General features: G+C 53.2%; 1 protein-coding gene across 1 annotated transcript in view; it reads left to right on the top strand.

Annotated features, from left to right (window-relative positions):
- dnah2 (dynein, axonemal, heavy chain 2) overlaps nucleotides 1–17,631 on the top strand; it is a 239,036-nt gene that overhangs the window by 179,675 nt on the left and 41,730 nt on the right. Inside the window, 3 exon segments of the mRNA XM_038786796.1 lie at nucleotides 6,627–6,693; nucleotides 14,615–14,765; nucleotides 16,957–17,105. Of these exon segments, the coding sequence (XP_038642724.1) occupies nucleotides 6,627–6,693; nucleotides 14,615–14,765; nucleotides 16,957–17,105 (367 nt within the window).

Here is a 17,631-nt window from a genome sequence, read left to right as displayed (position 1 = left end):
AGTGTTTGATGGGTACAGTGTAGAGGGAGCTTTACTCTGTATCTAACCCCGTGCTGTGCCTGTCCTGGGAGTGTTTGATGGGTACAGTGTAGAGGGAGCTTTACTCTGTATCTAACCCCGTGCTGTACCTGTCCTGGGAGTGTTTGATGGGGACAGTGTAGAGGGAGCTTTACTCTGTATCTAACCCCGTGCTGTACCTGTCCTGGGAGTGTTTGATGGGGACAGTGTAGGGGGAGCTTTACTCTGTATCTAACCCCGTGCTGTACCTACCTGGGAGTGTTTGATGGGACAGTGTAGAGGGAGCTTTACTCTGTATCTAACCCCGTGCTGTACCTGTCCTGGGAGTGTTTGATGGGGACAGTGTAGAGAGAGCTTTACTCTGTATCTAACCCCGTGCTGTACCTGTCCTGGGAGAGTTTGATGGAGACACTAGAGGGAACTTTACTCTGTATCTAACCCCGTGCTGTACCTGTCCTGGGAGAGTTTGATGGGGACAGTGTAGAGGGAGCTTTACTCTGTATCTAACCCCGTGCTGTACCTGTCCTGGGAGTGTTTGATGGGGACAGTGTAGAGGGAGCTTTACTCTGTATCTAACCCCGTGCTGTACCTGTCCTGGGAGTGTTGATGTGTCAGTGTAGAGGGAGCTTTACTCTGTATCTAACCCAGTACTGTACCCGTCCTGGGAGTGTTTGATGGGGACAGTGTAGAGGGAGCTTTACTCTGTATCTAACCCCGTGCTGTCCCTGTCCTGGGAGTGTTTGATGGGGACAGTGTAGAGGGAGCTTTACTCTGCATCAATCCCCATGCTGTACATGTCCTGGAGTGTTTGATAGGGACAGTGTAGACGGAGCTTTACTCTGTATCTAACCCCGTGCTGTACTTGTCCTGGGAGAGTCTGATGGGGACAGTGTAGAGGGAGCTTTACTCTGTATCTAACCCCGTGCTGTACCTGTCCTGGGAGTGTTTGATGGGGACAGTGTAGAGGGAGCTTTACTCTGTATCTAACCCCGTGCTGTACCTGTCCTGGGAGTGTTGATGGGGACAGTGTAGAGGGAGCTTTACTCTGCATCAATCCCCATGCTGTACATGTCCTGGGAGTGTTTGATGGGGACACTAGAGGGAACTTTACTCTGTACCTAACCCCGTGCTGTACCTGTCCTGGGAGAGTTTGATGGGGACAGTGTAGAGGGAGCTTTACTCTGTATCTAACCCCGTGCTGTACCTGTCCTGGGAGTGTTTGATGGGGACAGTGTAGAGGGAGCTTTACTCTGTATCTAACCCCGTGCTGTACCTGTCCTGGGAGTGTTGATGTGTCAGTGTAGAGGGAGCTTTACTCTGTATCTAACCCAGTACTGTACCCGTCCTGGGAGTGTTTGATGGGGACAGTGTAGAGGGAGCTTTACTCTGTATCTAACCCCGTGCTGTCCCTGTCCTGGGAGTGTTTGATGGGGACAGTGTAGAGGGAGCTTTACTCTGTATCTAACCCCAGGCTGTACCTGTCCTGGGAGTGTTTGATGGGGACAGTGTAGAGGGAGCTTTACTCTGTATCTAACCCCGTGCTGTACCTGTCCTGGGAGTGTTTGATGGGGACAGTGTAGAGGGAGCTTTACTCTGTATCTAACCCCGTGCTGTACCTCTCCTGGGAGTGTTTGATGGGGACAGTGTAGAGGGAGCTTTACTCTGTATCTTACCCCGTGCTGTACCTGTCCTGGGAGTGTTTGATGGGGACAGTGTAGAGGGAGCTTTAGTCTGTATCTAACCCCGTGCTGTACCTGTCCTGGGAGTGTTTGATGGGGACAGTGTAGAGGGAGCTTTACTCTGCATCAATCCCCATGCTATACATGTCCTGGGAGTGTTTGATGGGGACACTAGAGGGAATTTTACTCTGTACCTAACCCCGTGCTGTACCTGTCCTGGGAGAGTTTGATGGGGACAGTGTAGAGGGAGCTTTACTCTGTATCTAACCCCGTGCTGTACCTGTCCTGGGAGTGTTTGATGGGGACAGTGTAGAGGGAGCTTTACTCTGTATCTAACCCCGTGCTGTACCTGTCCTGGGAGTGTTGATGTGTCAGTGTAGAGGGAGCTTTACTCTGTATCTAACCCAGTACTGTACCCGTCCTGGGAGTGTTTGATGGGGACAGTGTAGAGGGAGCTTTACTCTGTATCTAACCCCGTGCTGTACCTGTCCTGGGAGTGTTTGATGGGGACAGTGTAGAGGGAGCTTTACTCTGTATCTAACCCCAGGCTGTACCTGTCCTGGGAGTGTTTGATGGGGACAGTGTAGAGGGAGCTTTACTCTGTATCTAACCCCGTGCTGTACCTGTCCTGGGAGTGTTTGATGGGGACAGTGTAGAGGGAGCTTTACTCTGTATCTAACCCCGTGCTGTACCTCTCCTGGGAGTGTTTGATGGGGACAGTGTAGAGGGAGCTTTACTCTGTATCTTACCCCGTGCTGTACCTGTCCTGGGAGTGTTTGATGGGGACAGCGTAGAGGGAGCTTTACTCTGTATCTAACCCCGTGCTGTACCTGTCCTGGGAGTGTTTGATGGGGACAGTGTAGAGGGAGCTTTACTCTATCTAACCCCGTGCTGTACCTGTCCTGGGAGTGTTTGATGGGGACAGTGTAGTGGGAGCTTTACTCTGTATCTAACCCCGTGCTGTACCTGTCCTGGGAATGTTTGATGGGGACAGTGTAGAGGGAGCTTTACTCTGTGTCTAACCCCGTGCTGTACCTGTCCTGGGAGTGTTTGATGGGGACAGTGTAGAGGGAGCTTTACTCTGTATCTAACCCCGTGCTGTACCTGTCCTGGGAGTGTTTGATGGGGACAGTGTAGAGGGAGCTTTACTCTGTATCTAACCCCGTGCTGTACCTGTCCTGGGAGTGTTTGATGGGTCAGTGTAGAGGGAGCTTTACTCTGTATCTAACCCCGTGCTGTACCTGTCCTGGGAGTGTTTGATGGGTACAGTGTAGAGGGAGCTTTACTCTGTATCTAACCCCGTGCTGTGCCTGTCCTGGGAGTGTTTGATGGGTACAGTGTAGAGGGAGCTTTACTCTGTATCTAACCCCGTGCTGTACCTGTCCTGGGAGTGTTTGATGGGGACAGTGTAGAGGGAGCTTTACTCTGTATCTAACCCCGTGCTGTACCTGTCCTGGGAGTGTTTGATGGGGACAGTGTAGAGGGAGCTTTACTCTGTATCTAACCCCGTGCTGTACCTGTCCTGGGAGTGTTTGATGGGGACAGTGTAGGGGGAGCTTTACTCTGTATCTAACCCCGTGCTGTACCTACCTGGGAGTGTTTGATGGGGACAGTGTAGAGGGAGCTTTACTCTGTATCTAACCCCATGCTGTACCTGTCCTGGGAGTGTTTGATGGGGACAGTGTAGAGGGAGCTTTACTCTGTATCTAACCCCGTGCTGTACCTCTCCTGGGAGTGTTTGATGGGGACAGTGTAGAGGGAGCTTTACTCTGTATCTAACCCCATGCTGTACCTGTCCTGGGAGTGTTTGATGGGGACAGTGTAGAGGGAGCTTTACTCTGTATCTAACCCCGTGCTGTACCTCTCCTGGGAGTGTTTGATGGGGACAGTGTAGAGGGAGCTTTACTCTGTATCTAACCCCATGCTGTACCTGTCCTGGGAGTGTAGGGGAATTAAGCGAGATCACAGATTTCTCCGACAACGCTGGTCCACGAACAAATCCCCCAAACCTTCTACCCCCTTCTCCTTCCCTTTCTAAACCCGGTGTCCCACCTCGCCGGCTCGAACATCTGATTAGCACAAATTGGTGGCAGCCTCGACACCTCCTCCAATTTAAAATGTTGCCGAAATTATCTCCAGATCTTCAGGGTGGAAACCACCCCTGGATTAGCCGAATATTTCACCGGAGAAAACGGGAGCAAATCCGTCACCAACGCCCTCAACCCCCCCACCCCCCCACCCACACACACACAATACTGGCTCTGTCGGCACCCATACCGCCTGCGGATCCCCACACCACCCCAACACTTTCTCACCATTCCCCGCCCAGTAATCGTACATCAAACCCAGCACCGCCAGGCTCCCTGACTGCTCAGCCCTCTGAAGGACCATCTTCCAAATCCTCGCTGTTTTACCCCCCAAATAATGGACAAAATCAATCTTTCAACTTTCCCAAAGACAGACTTTGACAGAATCACTGGAACAGAAACGGAAACTGTGGTGAAATATTAATCTTAACCGATTGAATACTGCTCGCCGAATACAGACAGAGACTATCCCACCTCTGTAAATCGGCCTCGACCCGTAAAGTTCAACTCACGGACCCGGGCCCAATCCCGAGCTAACTGAACCCCCCACATACCGAAAGTGTGAACCCGCTAACCGGGATGACAACAACCCCAAATTGGCTCCTCTCGCCTGTCAGACAAACACTCGCTCGTCTCCAAATTCAGGTTATATCCTAAACAAAGCCCCAAAACGCTTCAACAGTGCCCCTGTGGGGGGCGGGCCCGTCACAAACAGAATATCACCCCCGGCAGCCGACCCGCTCCACCCACCGACCCGCTCCACCCACCGACCCGCTCCACCCACCTACCTGCTACACCCACCGACACCCACCCACCGACCCGCTCCACCCACCTACCCGCTCCACCCACCGACACCCACCCACCAACCTGCTCCACCCACCCACCGACCTGCTCCACCCACCCACCGACCCGCTCCACCCACCTACCTGCTACACCCACCGACACCTCCACCCACCGACCCGCTCCACCCACCGACACCCACCCACCGACACCCACCCACCGACCCCCACCACCGACCCCCACCCACCGACACCCACCCACCGACCCCCACCCACCGACACCCACCCACCGACACCCACCCACCGACACCCACCCACCGACACCCACCCACCGACACCCACCCACCGACACCCACCCACCGACACCCACCCACCGACCCCCACCCACCGACACCCACCCACCGACCCCCACCCACCGACCCGCTCCACCCACCGACACCCACCCACCGACCCGCTCCACCCACCGACACCCACCCACCGACACCCACCCACCCACCGACACCCACCCACCGACACCCACCCACCGACACCCACCCACCGACATCCACCCACCGACACCCACCCACCGACACCCACCCACCGACACCCACCCACCGACACCCACCCACCGACCCCCACCCACCGACCTGCTCCACCCACCGACCCGATCCACCCACCGACCCCCACCCACCGACACCCACCCACCGACCCCCACCCACCGACACCCACCCACCGACCCGCTCCACCCACCGACCCCCACCCACCGACCCCCACCCACCGACCCCCACCCACCGACCCCCACCCACCGACACCCACCCACCGACCCCCACCCACCGACCCCCACCCACCGACCTGCTCCACCCACCGACCCGCTCCACCCACCGACACCCACCCACCGACCCCCACCCACCTACCCGCTCCACCCACCGACCCGCTCCACCCACCGACACCCACCCACCGACACCCACCCACCGACCCCCACCCACCGACCCGCTCCACCCACCGACCCCCACCCACCTACACGCTCCACCCACCGACACCCACCCACCGACACCCACCCACCCACCGACACCCACCCACCGACCCGCTCCACCCACCGACCCCCACCCACCGACCCCCACCCACCGACCCCCACCCACCGACCCCCACCCACCGACCCGCTCCACCCACCGACCCCCACCCACCGACCCCCACCCACCGACCCCCACCCACCGACCCCCACCCACCGACGCCCACCCACCGACCCCCACCCACCGACACCCACCCACCTACCCGCTCCACCCACCGACACCCCACCCACCGACCCCCACCCACCGACCCCCACCCACCGACACCCACCCACCGACCCCCACCCACCGACCCCCACCCACCGACATCCACCCCACCCACCCCCCACCCACCGACACCCACCCACCGACCCCCACCCACCGACCCCCACCCACCGACACCCACCCACCGACCCCCACCCACCGACACCCACCCACCGACCCGCTCCACCCACCGACACCCACCCACCGACCCGCTCCACCCACCTACCCGCTCCACCCACCGACCCGCTCCACCCACCGACCCCCACCCACCGACCCGCTCCACCCACCGACACCCACCCACCTACCCGCTCCACCCACCGACCCCCACCCACCGACACCCACCCACCGACACCCACCCACCGACCCCCACCCACCGACACCCACCCACCGACCCCCACCCACCTACCCCCACCCACCTACCCGCTCCACCCACCGACCCCCACCCACCGACACCCACCCACCGACCCCCACCCACCGACCCCCACCCACCGACACCCACCCACTGACCCGCTCCACCCACCGCCTCCCCATTTCTTACCATCTTACGGGGCGGTTTGGAGGGAGCTTTATTCTGTCGTATTCAGTGTTGTGAGTTCGGAATTCATCTGTGCGTTAACAACGCTCGGCATGCGTTCCGTGCAAGTTAGTGGAAAGTTAGTGACTCTCTTTGAGTAAGGAGTGTGATAGCAAAGAGGAACTGGAGTCTGTAGGGACTGCTGGTAATGAGTGAGATACACAGCTTGACCTTTGCCCTTCTCTCTCCCCCTCCCCCAGGTGGCCTCTGATGGTGGACCCTCAGGGTCAGGCTCTGAAGTGGATCAAGAACATGGAGTACTCCAAGGTCTGAGCTCAATGAATCTGCAGAGAGAATCTGAGCACTAATAGGGGTGTAAATAAATAAATCAACATGATTGGCAGACATAGTGATGCCATGATGCATTGATGGCAGAGCGAGGGACATGATTCACCGGAAAACAGTCCACCTGACAGCCAGTGTTCAGCTAACTCTGAAAGTTAATCGTAACTCTGTGCCGCATCACGGTGGCACAGTGGTTAGCACTGCTGACTCAAGGCGCTGAGGACCCGGGTTCGATCCCGGGCCCCGGTTCACTGTCCGCGCGGAGTTTGCACATTCTCCCCGTGTCTGCGTGGGTCTCACGTAGGGCAGTGCAGGTGGATTGGCCGCGCTAAAGTTGCCCATTAATTGGAAAAAAAAGAATTGGGCACTTCAAATTTAAAAAATATGGTGTGCCGCGTCAGTCTACAGGGTCTATTTTAAAAAGCTGCCGCGTCAAACAGTCTACAGGGTCTATTTAAAAGAAGCTGAGATTCCCCTCTCGCTATCATCGGGGTTTCCTGTTGTCCTCACCCTCACTCACCGGGATACTGCGACAGGGGGATGGGGCGGAGGGGGGTTGTCATGAAAAACCCACGCAAATAATCACTACAAACTACTGGCATCCCTGACCGGGACTGCAACAAGACCTCCTGATTAAAGCACGCTGATGTTGCCAGCAATGCAGTGAGTGGAGGAGAGTAACACAATGCAAATGGCGTGCCTGAAATCAGTCCTGGACCAATCAAATCACCGGCCTCCTGGCCTGGAATAGCGGGGTCGCTCTCCACAGCTAAATAACAGTGTTCTCTTTCTCTCCTTTCAATTGTCCCCTCTTGTCCACAGATCTCTGAAGGGGGCAGGATGGGTCGATAGGATGATTATGAGGGACGCTTGCCGTTATCAGTCGTGGCGGAGATTATAAGAGTAGGGAGTTTATGTCGGAGCTGTCCTGCATTTAGGTTAGACGTTAGACCACAGCTGGAGTACTCTGTTCAGTTCTTGTCGCCACTCTATAGAAGGGATGTGATCGCATCGGAGAGGGTGCAGAGGAGATTCACCAGGACGTTCCCTGGGATGGAACGTCTCGGGCTATGAAGGCAGGCTGGACAAGCTCAGGTTGTTTCCTTTGGAGCTGAGAAAGGCACCTGATTGAGGTGGATAAGACTGTGAGGGACAGGGTGGATAGATAGCAGCTGCTCCCTTTAGTTGAAGGGTCAGTTAAGAGGGGGCATCATTTTAAGGTGAGGGGCAGGAGATGAAGCATGTTTTCACCCAGAGGGTGATGGGAATCCGGAAGCACTGCCTGGGAGGGGAGTTGAGGCTGGAAACATCAATCTTCACAAAGCACCTGGAATGCCTGAACATTCACGGCTGTGGGCCAAGCGCTGGGAAGTGGGATTGGCGTCGGTTAGAGGAGGTTTGTTTGTGTAGGTGCAGGCTTGATGGGCTGAAGGGCCTTTTCCATGCTGTGTGATTATTTTGTGAAATCAAACTGGGAGAAGAGTTTACAGCCGTGGTGACGGGAGACAAGCAGCACATCCCCTTAATGGCCATTCCTGACCTGTGAGTCCGAGAGAGTGCTGGCAGCACCAGCTGCCTTCGCTGATCATCGCTCCTGCTCCCCAGCCCAGCAAGACTGAAATCAGTTGAGGGGTTCTCGCGTTGCCCTGGTTAGGGTCAGATTGGGGTCTGGACGTCAATACGGCTCCAATAGTGCAGCTCACACTTGGAATCGAGAGTTACAGCACCGACTGGGAGTGTTTGATGGGGACAGTGTAGAGGGAGCTTTACTCTGCATCTGCTCCTTTGTACCTAAGTATGCTGAAATTAATGAGTGGGGAAATAACTTAAAACCTTCCCTGTCATCTCCTAACAAAATGATTTGAGGAAATAAATCGCTGGATGAAATGTGAGTTGATGAAATGAGTCACACTGGCTTTAGGATGTTCTGCCAATGCTGGCGAGGTAGAAAATCATTTGCAGTGTACACCGCCATCTGCTGTCTCTAACACACATTGCAGCTGTAACCCACTGCCCTCAGCAGCACCATCATACACTCCACACTGAATTCGACCTGGGACTGGAGGCTGGGGTGGTGTGCTGGTTTACGCCCTGTCCCATGTTCCTTTCCAGTGAAGTCGGGCCAGCACGGTGGCGTAGTGGTTAGCACTGCTGCCTCACGGCGCCGACGACCCAGGGTTCGAGCCTGGCTCTGGGTCACTGTCCTTGTGGAGTTTGCACATTCTCCCCGTGTCTGCGTGGGTTTCACCTCCACAACCTGTTACTGGATTGTTCAGGAACTGCTCTGATACCTGTTACTGGACTGTTCAGGAACAGCTCTGATATCTGTTACTAGATTGTTCAGGAACAGCTCTGATACCTGTTACTGGACTGTTCAGGAACAGCTCTGATATCTGCTACTGGATTGTTCAGGAACAGCTCTGATACCTGTTACTGGATTGTTCAGGAACAGCTCTGATACCTGTTACTGGATTGTTCAGGAACAGCTCTGATACCTGTTACTGGATTCTTCAGGAACAGCTCTGATACCTGTTACTGGATTGTTCAGGAACAGCTCTGATATCTGCTACTGGATTGTTCAGGAACAGCTCTGATACCTGTTACTGGATTGTTCAGGAACAGCTCTGATACCTGTTACTGGATTGTTCAGGAACAGCTCTGATACCTGTTACTGGATTGTTCAGGAACAGCTCTGATACCTGTTACTGGATTGTTCAGGAACAGCTCTGATACCTGTTACTGGATTGTTCAGGAACAGCTCTGATATCTGCTACTGGATTGTTCAGGAACAGCTCTGATACCTGTTACTGGATTGTTCAGGAACAGCTCTGATACCTGTTACTGGATTGTACAGGAACAGCTCTGATACCTGTTACTGGATTGTTCAGGAACAGCTCTGATACCTGTTACTGGATTGTTCAGGAACAGCTCTGATACCTGTTACTGGATTGTTCAGGAACAGCTCTGATACCTGTTACTGGATTGTACAGGAACAGCTCTGATACCTGTTACTGGATTGTTCAGGAACAGCTCTGATACCTGCTACTGGATTGTTCAGGAACAGCTCTGATACCTGTTACTAGATTGTTCAGGAACAGCTTTGATACCTGCTACTGGATTGTTCAGGAACAGCTCTGATACATGTTACTGGATTGTTCAGGAACAGCTCTGATACCTGTTACTGGACTGTTCAGGAACAGCTCTGATACCTGTTCTGGATTGTTCAGGAACAGCTCTGATACCTGTTACTGGATTGTTCAGGAACAGCTCTGATACCTGTCACTAGATTGTTCAGGAACAGCTCTGATACCTGTTACTAGATTGTTCAGTAACAGCTCTGATACCTGTCACTAGATTGTTCAGGAACAGCTCTGATACCTGCTACTGGATTGTTCAGGAACAGCTCTGATACCTGTTACTGGATTGTTCAGGAACTGCTCTGATACCTGTTACTGGATTGTTCAGGAACTGCTCTGATACCTGCTACTGGATTGTTCAGGAACAGCTCTGATACCTGTTACTGGATTGTTCAGGAACAGCTCTGATACCTGTTACTGGACTGTTCAGGAACAGCTCTGATACCTGTTACTGGACTGTTCAGGAACAGCTCTGATACCTGTTACTGGACTGTTCAGGAACAGCTCTGATACCTGTTACTGGATTGTTCAGGAACAGCTCTGATACCTGTTACTGGATTGTTCAGGAACTGCTCTGATACCTGTTACTGGATTGTTCAGGAACTGCTCTGATATATGTTACTGGATTGTTCAGGAACAGCTCTGATACTTGTTCTGGATTGTTCAGGAACAGCTCTGATACCTGTTACTGGATTGTTGAGGAACAGCTCTGATACCTGTTACTGGATTGTTCAGGAACAGCTCTGATACCTGTTACTGGATTGTTCAGGAACAGCGCTGATACCTGTTACTGGATTGTTCAGGAACAGCTCTGATACATGTTACTGGATTGTTCAGGAACAGCTCTGATACCTGCTACTGGATTGTTCAGGAACAGCGCTGATACCTGTTACTGGATTGTTCAGGAACAGCTCTGATACATGTTACTGGATTGTTCAGGAACTGCTCTGATACCTGTTACTGGATTGTTCAGGAACAGCTCTGATACCTGTTCTGGATTGTTCAGGAACATCTCTGATACCTGTTACTGGATTGTTCAGGAACAGCTCTGATACCTGTTACTGGATTGTTCAGGAACAGCTCTGATACCTGTTACTGGATTGTTCAGGATCAGCTCTGATACCTGTTACTGGATTGTTCAGGAACAGCTCTGATACCTGTTACTGGATTGTTCAGGAACAGCTCTGATACCTGTTACTGGATTGTTCAGGATCAGCTCTGATACCTGTTACTGGATTGTTGAGGAACAGCTCTGATACCTGTTACTGGATTGTTCAGGAACTGCTCTGATACCTGTTACTGGATTGTTCAGGAACAGCTCTGATACCTGTTACTGGACTGTTCAGGAACAGCTCTGATACCTGTTACTGGATTGTTCAGGAACAGCTCTGATACCTGTTACTGGATTCTTCAGGAACAGCTCTGATACCTGTTACTGGATTGTTCAGGAACAGCTCTGATATCTGCTACTGGATTGTTCAGGAACAGCTCTGATACCTGTTACTGGATTGTTCAGGAACAGCTCTGATACCTGTTACTGGATTGTTCAGGAACAGCTCTGATACCTGTTACTGGATTGTTCAGGAACAGCTCTGATACCTGTTACTGGATTGTTCAGGAACAGCTCTGATACCTGTTACTGGATTGTTCAGGAACAGCTCTGATATCTGCTACTGGATTGTTCAGGAACAGCTCTGATACCTGTTACTGGATTGTTCAGGAACAGCTCTGATACCTGTTACTGGATTGTACAGGAACAGCTCTGATACCTGTTACTGGATTGTTCAGGAACAGCTCTGATACCTGTTACTGGATTGTTCAGGAACAGCTCTGATACCTGTTACTGGATTGTTCAGGAACAGCTCTGATACCTGTTACTGGATTGTACAGGAACAGCTCTGATACCTGTTACTGGATTGTTCAGGAACAGCTCTGATACCTGCTACTGGATTGTTCAGGAACAGCTCTGATACCTGTTACTAGATTGTTCAGGAACAGCTTTGATACCTGCTACTGGATTGTTCAGGAACAGCTCTGATACATGTTACTGGATTGTTCAGGAACAGCTCTGATACCTGTTACTGGACTGTTCAGGAACAGCTCTGATACCTGTTCTGGATTGTTCAGGAACAGCTCTGATACCTGTTACTGGATTGTTCAGGAACAGCTCTGATACCTGTCACTAGATTGTTCAGGAACAGCTCTGATACCTGTTACTAGATTGTTCAGTAACAGCTCTGATACCTGTCACTAGATTGTTCAGGAACAGCTCTGATACCTGCTACTGGATTGTTCAGGAACAGCTCTGATACCTGTTACTGGATTGTTCAGGAACTGCTCTGATACCTGTTACTGGATTGTTCAGGAACTGCTCTGATACCTGCTACTGGATTGTTCAGGAACAGCTCTGATACCTGTTACTGGATTGTTCAGGAACAGCTCTGATACCTGTTACTGGACTGTTCAGGAACAGCTCTGATACCTGTTACTGGACTGTTCAGGAACAGCTCTGATACCTGTTACTGGACTGTTCAGGAACAGCTCTGATACCTGTTACTGGATTGTTCAGGAACAGCTCTGATACCTGTTACTGGATTGTTCAGGAACTGCTCTGATACCTGTTACTGGATTGTTCAGGAACTGCTCTGATATATGTTACTGGATTGTTCAGGAACAGCTCTGATACTTGTTCTGGATTGTTCAGGAACAGCTCTGATACCTGTTACTGGATTGTTGAGGAACAGCTCTGATACCTGTTACTGGATTGTTCAGGAACAGCTCTGATACCTGTTACTGGATTGTTCAGGAACAGCGCTGATACCTGTTACTGGATTGTTCAGGAACAGCTCTGATACATGTTACTGGATTGTTCAGGAACAGCTCTGATACCTGCTACTGGATTGTTCAGGAACAGCGCTGATACCTGTTACTGGATTGTTCAGGAACAGCTCTGATACATGTTACTGGATTGTTCAGGAACTGCTCTGATACCTGTTACTGGATTGTTCAGGAACAGCTCTGATACCTGTTCTGGATTGTTCAGGAACATCTCTGATACCTGTTACTGGATTGTTCAGGAACAGCTCTGATACCTGTTACTGGATTGTTCAGGAACAGCTCTGATACCTGTTACTGGATTGTTCAGGATCAGCTCTGATACCTGTTACTGGATTGTTCAGGAACAGCTCTGATACCTGTTACTGGATTGTTCAGGAACAGCTCTGATACCTGTTACTGGATTGTTCAGGATCAGCTCTGATACCTGTTACTGGATTGTTGAGGAACAGCTCTGATACCTGTTACTGGATTGTTCAGGAACTGCTCTGATACCTGTTACTGGATTGTTCAGGAACAGCTCTGATACCTGTTACTGGACTGTTCAGGAACAGCTCTGATACCTGTTACTGGATTGTTCAGGAACAGCTCTGATACCTGCTACTGGATTGTTCAGGATCAGCTCTGATACCTGTTACTGGATTGTTGAGGAACAGCTCTGATACCTGTTACTGGATTGTTGAGGAACAGCTCTGATACCTGTTACTGGATTGTTCAGGAACAGCTCTGATACCTGTTACTGGATTGTTCAGGAACAGCTCTGATACCTGTTACTGGATTGTTCAGGAACAGCTCTGATACCTGTTACTGGATTGTTCAGGAACAGCTCTGATACCTGTTACTGGATTGTACTGGAACAGCTCTGATACCTGTTACTGGATTGTACTGGAACAGCTCTGATACCTGTTACTGGATTATACAGGAACAGCTCTGATACCTGTTACTGGATTGTTCAGGAACTGCTCTGATACCTGCTACTGGATTGTTCAGGAACAGCTCTGATACCTGTTACTGGATTGTTCAGGAACAGCTCTGATACCTGTTACTGGATTGTTCAGGAACAGCTCTGATACCTGTTACTGGATTGTTCAGGAACAGCTCTGATACCTGTTACTGGATTGTTCAGGAACAGCTCTGATACCTGTTCTGGATTGTTAAAGAACCCTCTAAAACTCTTGAAAAATTGAAATTGAAAATCGCTATTGTCACGAGTAGGCTTCAATGAAGTTACTGTGAAAAGCCCCTAGTTGCCACAGTCTGGCGCCTGTCCGGGGAGGCTGGTACGGGTCTTGCCTTTCGCTTTAGAATTATGCCGCATCTCTATTGACCCTTCAATCAAGGATCAGCTGCTTTCTATCCACCCTGTCCATCCCCCTGATAATCTTGTCCGCCTCAATCTGGTCCCCTTTCAGCCTTCTCTGCTCCAATGAAAACAACCTGAGCTTATCCAGGCTCCCTTCATAGCTGAGACGCTCCATCGCAGCGAACGTCCTGGTGAATCTCCTCTGCACCGTCTCCGATGTAATCACATCCTTCCTATAGTGCGGTGACCAGAACTGAACACCGTACTCCAGCTGTGGCCTAACCTAAATCCAGGACAGCTCCGATGCACAGTGGCTGGTACCGTTGCTTCACAGCGCCAGGGTCCTGGGTTCGATTCCCTACTTGGGTTACTATCTGTGCGGAGTCTGCACTGAGAGGGGAGGACACTTACTGATAAACAAGTAATGAGTAAAATGCTGTTGCATTTCCCCCGTTCCCGGTCGGAGTTCCTCGACATCTTTCTCGGGGGGGGGGGGGGGGGAATCGAGTTGAGCGGAGTGGGGTGCCAGGACCTCTGCGGCACCCTGAAAAATGCTACCACCTTAACGAGCCCCACAGAAATATTCCTCCCCCACTCACTCACCCCTTGCTGTTTGCTCTTTCCCCAGGGGCTGAAACTGATCGATTTTCAGATGAATGATTACATGCGTGTGCTGGAAATGGGTGTGCAGTTTGGATCCCCGGTCCTACTCCAGAACGTTCAAGAAGAACTGGATCCGTCACTCGCCCCCATCCTCAATAAATCTGTCACCAAAGTTGGTAAGTGTCACGGGGGCAGCGCCGGCCGGGGAGGGGGGAGGGGGGGGGGGGGGGGCAACCGACGAGCTTGGCAAGGCTTCGAATGACCGTGAGAGGGGCTAAACCCAGCGGGAAGCTGCAGTATCAGAAACTTCCCGTACCCGGACAGGTGCTGGAATGTGGCGACTAGGGGCTTTTCACAGTAACTTCACCGAAGCCTACTCGTGACAGTAAGCCATTTTCATTTCATTTCATTTTCATTTCATTTTTCAGTGCTCACTGGGTTCACAGGTATGCGCGTTGAATCTTGAGTTTTGAAGTCAGGCCGGGCGAGCTGATTTGAAGATGACTGTAAACCCCATCTCTTGTGGAACCCTTCACGCGCCCCCTCCCCTCAAAGCGGATTTCACCTTTTCCAGACACAGAAACCCTATTCGATCCTTCGGCCGCACCGAAGCACAGGGTGGGGAGACTGACCTCCACCTCAACAGGACCCGCCTGCGAGCCACCAGCGAGGCAGAGTCTAAAACGCCTGCCCCCACCCCCCGTTTGCAGCTCTGGCAAGTCCGACACCCTGGATAGGGCCCCCTGGGTACTGGGTTCCAAATCCACGTGTAGGATCGGCAACACGGTGCGGACGGACGACCCCCAAAATTTCCCCAACTTAGGGCAGAATATATGGGCGAGTTTGGTCGGACTCCTCCCACACCGCTCGCAAGTATCCTCCCCGCCTTCAAATAACCGGCTCATCCTCGCCCGCGTCAGGTGAGCGGAATGGCAAGGTTGGCAGGCTGAGAGGGTTGGTGAGGTTGGCAGGCTGAGAGGGTTGGTGAGGTTGGCAGGCTGAGGGTTGGCGAGGTTGGCAGGCTGAGAGGGTTGGCGAGGTTGGCAGGCTGAGAGGGTTGGCGAAGTTGGCAGGCTGAGAAGGTTGGCAAGGTTGGCAGGCTGAGAGGGTTGGCAAGGTTGGCAGGCTGAGAGGGTTGGTGAGGTTGGCAGGCTGAGAGGGTTGGCGAGGTTGGCAGGCTGAGAGGGTTGGCGAGGTTGGCAGGCTGAGAGGGTTGGCAAGGTTGGCAGGCTGAGAGGGTTGGCGAGGTTGGCAGGCTGAGAGGGTTGGTGAGGTTGGCAGGCTGAGAGGGTTGGCGAGGTTGGCAGGCTGAGAGGGTTGGCGAGGTTGGCAGGCTGAGAGGGTTGGCTAGGTTGGCAGGCTGAGAGGGTTGGCGAGGTTGGCAGGCCGAGAGGGTTGGCGAGGTTGGCAGGCCGAGAGGGTTGGCGAGGTTGGCAAGGCTGAGAGGACTGGCGAGGTTGGCAGGCTGAGAGGGTTGGCAGGCCGAGAGGGTTGGCGAGGTTGGCAGGCCGCGAGGGTTGGCCAGGTTGGCAGGCCGAGAGGGTTGGCGAGGTTGGCAAGGCTGAGAGGACTGGCAGGCCGAGAGGGTTGGCAGGCCGAGAGGGTTGGCAGGCCGAGAGGGTTGGCAGGCTGAGAGGGTTGGCAGGCTGAGAGGGTTGGCAAGGTTGGCAGGCTGAGAGGACTGGCGAGGTTGGCAGGCTGAGAGGGTTGGCGAGGTTGGCAGGCTGAGAGGGTTGGCAAGGTTGGCAGGCTGAGAGGGTTGGCAAGGTTGGCAGGCTGAGAGGACTGGCGAGGTTGGCAGGCTGAGAGGGTTGGCAAGGTTAGCAGGCTGAGAGGGTTGGCGAGGTTGGTAGGCTGAGAGGGTTGGCGAGGTTGGCAGGCTGAGGGTTGGCAGGCTGAGAGGGTTGGCGAGGTTGGCAGGCTGAGAGGGTTTGCGAGGTTGGCAGGCTGAGAGGGTTTGCGAGGTTGGCAGGCTGAGAGGGTTGGCGAGGTTGGCAGGCTGAGAGGGTTTGCGAGGTTGGCAGGCTGAGAGGGTTTGCGAGGTTGGCAGGCTGAGAGGGTTGGCAGGCTGAGAGGGTTGGCGAGGTTGGCAGGCTGAGAGGGTTGGCAAGGTTAGCAGGCTGAGAGGGTTGGCGAGGTTGGCAGGCTGAAAGGGTTGGCGAGGTTGGCAGGCTGAGAGGGTTGGCAAGGTTGGCAGGCTGAGAGGGTTGGCGAGGTTGGCAGGCTGAGAGGAATGAGAAATAAATGGCAAGAATGCAATTATTTATTTGAATGAAACCCAATCCGGTTCCCAGCTTGCGACGAAGGGCACCGTCTGTTTAATGGAAGCCGCAGCCCGTGTTTAACGCTGTTCCCTGCTGTCTGCAGCTGGGCGGATGGTGATGAAACTGGGAGACAAGGAGATTGAGTACAACAAGGAATTCCGATTTTACATCACTACCAAACTGTCGAACCCGCACTACGCCCCGGAAATCTCCACCAAGACCACCATCGTCAATTTTGCTGTGAAAGTGCAGGTTGGTGCTGCCCCCTGACCCCGAGAGACTGGGATGTCCGGGCAGGATAGAGCTAGACTCTAATAGACCGTGTGGGATGTACCTTGGAGGCTGTGGGGCAATGTGGAAAGTTTAACTTCAGAATCCCATTCATTTGCTTCATTCTCCAGTAACTGACCTCCCGCAAAAGGTGGGTTCTGAGGCTGGGCAGGTGGCGGGAGCTTAAAACTGAACGGACAGGACTCGCCTTGCAAACCCCTCCCCCACAGACCCAGGCACAATTTACAATTCACTGGGCCCATTCGCCTATCAAGGCCCTTCTGTGGCCAGTTTTAGGCCACGCTTGGAATACAATGTTCAATTCTGGTCGCCACACGACCAGAAGGATGTGGAGGCTTAGGAGAGGGGACAGAAGAGATTTACCAGGATGTTGCCTGGTATGGAGGGTGTTAGCCACAAGGAGAGGCTAGATAAACTCGGCCTGTTCTCACTGGAACGACGGAGGCCGAAGGGCGACCTGATAGAAGTCTACAAGATTAGGAGGGCC

Source organism: Scyliorhinus canicula, chromosome 29 (genome assembly GCF_902713615.1).
Source record: "Scyliorhinus canicula chromosome 29, sScyCan1.1, whole genome shotgun sequence".
Lineage (NCBI taxonomy): Eukaryota > Metazoa > Chordata > Chondrichthyes > Carcharhiniformes > Scyliorhinidae > Scyliorhinus > Scyliorhinus canicula.
Note: the sequence above shows the minus strand (reverse complement) of the source record. Positions and strands in the feature narration are given on the sequence as shown.